This window comes from Phalaenopsis equestris, unplaced genomic scaffold (genome assembly GCF_001263595.1).
Source record: "Phalaenopsis equestris unplaced genomic scaffold, ASM126359v1 Scaffold220190, whole genome shotgun sequence".
In the NCBI taxonomy this organism is placed as follows: Eukaryota; Viridiplantae; Streptophyta; class Magnoliopsida; order Asparagales; family Orchidaceae; genus Phalaenopsis; species Phalaenopsis equestris.
In genome coordinates this window covers 1-4,125 of record NW_018238492.1, presented here as the reverse complement: position 1 = coordinate 4,125, position 4,125 = coordinate 1, and the positions used below count along the sequence as shown (strand labels likewise).

The following is a 4,125-nucleotide window of genomic DNA, read 5'->3' as shown; positions in this document are numbered from 1 at the left end:
CCAAGCCCTAAAAGACCTTTATTGTGAAAGGCTCTCGAAGTTACATGAATTAAATTAAAAATGTAGTTGGTAGAATGTTCATCCTAATAAAAATAACATGGTTGGAAATAGAACTTCTATACCCAAATTCAATATTACCAAAATCTAAATTGCTAATTGAAGAAATTGAATATTTAATCCATCTGTTTGATGGTTGATGATATTATATAGCTAGCTTTGAAAAGAATAAGATATTTTATCCATGTTCTGGTATCTACATTTCATTCATAGTTTTGATATCAGTTTAGATATTTGCATCTACAGTGTTCCAGACAAACAAAATATCAGGTTTTTGGGTTTGCTTCTCAAGAGCCTAGTTATACTTCTGAAGACAATAAATATAATAGACATCCTCAAAATGTGGATCTTCCGCCAATTCTGCCAAAAAAGAAAAAGAAACCATTTCCTAATCCAATTCACAAGGTGCTACGAGCGGCAAGGATTGATAAAAAATTAGCACAGATGGGAGTTGAGAAGCATCTCGAGCCCCCAAAGAATGGATTACTGGTTCCTGACCTTGTTCCAGTAGCTTATCAAACTCTGGAATCATGGAAAGTTTTGATTCAAGGACTTGCTCAACTTTTGACTGTGGTTCCAGTCTATGTATGTAGGTGAGCTAAAAATGGTATATGCTTGTTTTCTATCTTGATTTTCTTGTTTACTTTTTTTTATTCTCGTGCATTTTTTAATTTTCCTTTCATCTAATTACAATGTCAAGCTTTCGGATGCATTGTCAAGCTGCAACAAAGTTAAATTGAAAAATTTGTCTCTCTTAATGATTAGATCTTGATTTATCATTTGTTTTCAGACTCACTTATATTTTTTGCTAATCATTCAGATATACCAAGGAAAGATACAAAAGGAAATGTTTCCCATATGCAAGTAGAGACATTTCTGATCATCTTAAATTAAAGACTTACATGATGCAGCATTGTTACTTCTATTGTTCATTATATTACTCATTTTTATTGGGACGCATTTCATAAAGATTTTTTTTTTCTTAGTCCGAGTGTTATTTTTTTTTTTAAATTTTGGGTTGGGGTGAGGGTAGGGCTGTGAATTTAGCTCGAAGATCGTTAATCGCTCGAAGATTGGGCTCATATTTAGATCGTATTGAAATAAATGAGTCGAACTACATGCCAAAATTTTGGATCGAATTTCTTTTGAGTCAACCCCGGCTCGGCTCGATATTGGATCATTAATAGCGTATGACTGTGAATTTAGCAAATTTAGCTCAAAGATGTTTAATTGCCTAAAAATCGATTCGATTTTTGGCTCAAATCGAGATTGCGTCGAAATAAATGAGTCGAGCTATGAGCCAAAATTTTGGATCGAATTTTTTTCAAGCTGATTTTGAGCCAACCCTGACTTTGCTCGAAATCAGATCGTTAACAGCCGGTGAGGGACACTAGGACTCAGAGGCACCTTAAATTATAATAGGATGCAATGACATTACATTTATTGACACTACTTGTATGATAAAAAATAAAATAAAATTCCACGAATGTCTGATTTTGAGGGGCTTATGAGGAATAGCCTGGAATGACTCAAATTTAACATTTCCTTAGTGTTTTCTAATTAGAAATTTTAATATCATTTTTTGTGGTTGGCAAGGGTCAATTCTGACATGTCAATGCTAATTAGTATTTTTGTTTAATATTTTTGTGCTGCTATTAGTTGTTTTTTTCTTAATCCATTAAAAACTATATTAAGAAGTTTTTTTTTTCTTTCTTGTGATTTACGAGTCAGGAAGACATGAGAACTATAAATGTATCACTATCATGCATCATGGTTTCAATTGTTGTCTAGTATATATGTTATCATTGTGTTTGTATCCGTGCATTAGTCCTCTAGTAATCACTTGTATGCTTTCATTTTGAACAAGTCTTGGTCAATATCAAGCACAACGTGGTAAGAAATTCTGTTTCTTATTGGGCATACATTAATGCTATGTCATAGAGTTTTTTTTTATCTTGAAATGAACGATTTGCATTTTTTTTTAATATGATAGCCTGCTATTTTTGATTGCTAATTGATGCTATGAAGGCTCTATTTTCAAAATTGGCAAGCAACCTTTCCTTCTTTTTCGAGAACTTGGGTGTTGCTTAGTCTAGTCATTATGTCTGCGTGCTTTCCATGCCCGTGCCCAAGATCCCAAACAGGTTGTTCCAGTTGGCACTAAGTAACTTTTCTTGATGCACAACAGAGAATGCCCAGAAGTCCATGTTGGCTCCACCGGCCATTCAATACAAGATTGCAGCGGTCCTCAAAATGTTAAACGAAGAAGTCAGCATGTTTGGATTCACGGAACCATCAATGATGTCCTCATCCCTATCGAATCCTATCACTTATTCGATCCATTTGGGCATCGCATCAAACACGAAACTCGCTTCAATTATGAGCGAATACCTGCAGTTGTGGAGCTCTGCATTCAAGCCGGTGTTGAGTTGCCTCAATACCCTTCCAGAAGACGTTCCGCTCCAGTCAGAATGCTTGGCAAGAAGATGATTGACCGGGGTGGATTTGTGGAGGAGCCGAAGCCATGCAGATCTCAAGACATAATGACCCTGCTTTCTGAGATTGATACGTATGCAGTCCTTAATAGTCAATTAATCTCACCACCCGCTGACACCAGAAAGGCTGCAGAAAGGACTTTGAAGGCTTACAGCACAGTGAGGAGTGGTGTAAGGCAGCTGATGAGGAAGTATACCGTAAAGGCATGCGGGTATTGCTCGGAGGTCCATGTTGGACCATGGGGTCATAATGCAAAGCTTTGTGGGGCCTTTAAACACCAGTGGAGGGATGGGAAGCATGGGTGGCAGGATGCAACCATTGATGAGGTGATGCCACCAAACTTTGTATGGCATATGAAGGATCCCAAGGGGGCACCGCCAACTGGTGCTCTCAAGAGGTTCTATGGGAAGGCTCCAGCTGTGGTAGAGGTTTGTGTGCAGGCTGGTGCAGAGATACCTGATGCTTATAGGCCTATGATGAGACTGGATATAGTTGTTCCAGATACTGAAGAAGCAAGGTTGGTGGCATAAGGCTGAAGTTCTTAATAATTTGTCGAAGTGTGGTATTTTCGCAGCAGAATGGAGGTCCTCCCTTGCTTACGGTATGTACGATTTGCACATATACTTCGTTGCTTGCTTTGGAAACTCATCTTCAAACTGGTTATATTGCCTATTTAGCACTCTTAAGTTGCGTATGTGACTTGAGAGAGTTTTTTTTTTGGTACTTTTTTATAGATAAATTCTGTAAATTGTAGATGGCACTTGGCATTAAAACACCGCTGGAATATTTCTTTTTGCACTCAGCTGTTAGACGTTTAACTAGATTCCTGCAGACGTTAAAAAAGATTTAGTTCTCTGAATGATGCTACAAACTTGTAGTGTTTCCTTGCAAAATCAAAGCTTCCTTAAAGATTGATTTTCGAAGCAAATTGTTGGTCATTTTTAGTGCTGCCAGTTCCCAAAATATTAAAAAAATCACTTAATAAATTGTTGGGCTCAATGTTTGGTGAAATGATACTTGTTGCCTCGAAATTAGGACCTCTTAATTCAAATAATCATAGATTTCTAATCTATGGAGAAACAAAATCATCAGTGCTGATCATTGAAGTCACTTTGAATTATTTTTATTAATTCTAATTTTTATATTATGATGGGTTCAAAAAAGAAAGAAAGATTCAAAGCATTCCATGTATTAAATAGTAAGAATTTGATATTTTTCTATCCAATTATTATGTAATGAAGGGGATTTGCCGTATTCATGTTCAATTGCCTTTAATCTTTGAAGATGATTTTTGTAAGGCTAGCTAACCATCATTATATATATATATATATATAGAGAGAGAGAGAGAGAGAGAGAGAGAGAGAGAGAGGTAAAATCAATAGTGCTTCAATAATTTCTGTATTCATTTTCAGGCTGAAGTGTGAACCAAGTTGTGTCTAATAGTTTTTTGGCTGTACTCATTTAAAGCCTTAAGTTTAAGCATATGGGTAAATGCTAATTAGTTGTTCTTTCCGAACTAATATATTTTTCTGCTATTTGATATTGAAATAAATTTAACAATCTTAGTGCTTC

The 4,125-nt window shown here is 36.0% G+C and overlaps 1 protein-coding gene across 1 annotated transcript; it reads left to right on the top strand.

Annotated features, from left to right (window-relative positions):
• Nucleotides 1-303: 303 nt before the first annotated feature.
• On the top strand, nt 304-3,323 carry LOC110037484 (APO protein 1, chloroplastic-like; the record flags this gene model as incomplete). The annotated part of the gene is given in 2 exon segments (XM_020742139.1): nt 304-650; nt 2,246-3,323. Coding segments are annotated over 2 exon segments (1,185 nt in total), but the record flags the coding sequence as incomplete, so codon positions are not given.
• Between the last annotated feature and the right edge of the window lie 802 nt (nt 3,324-4,125).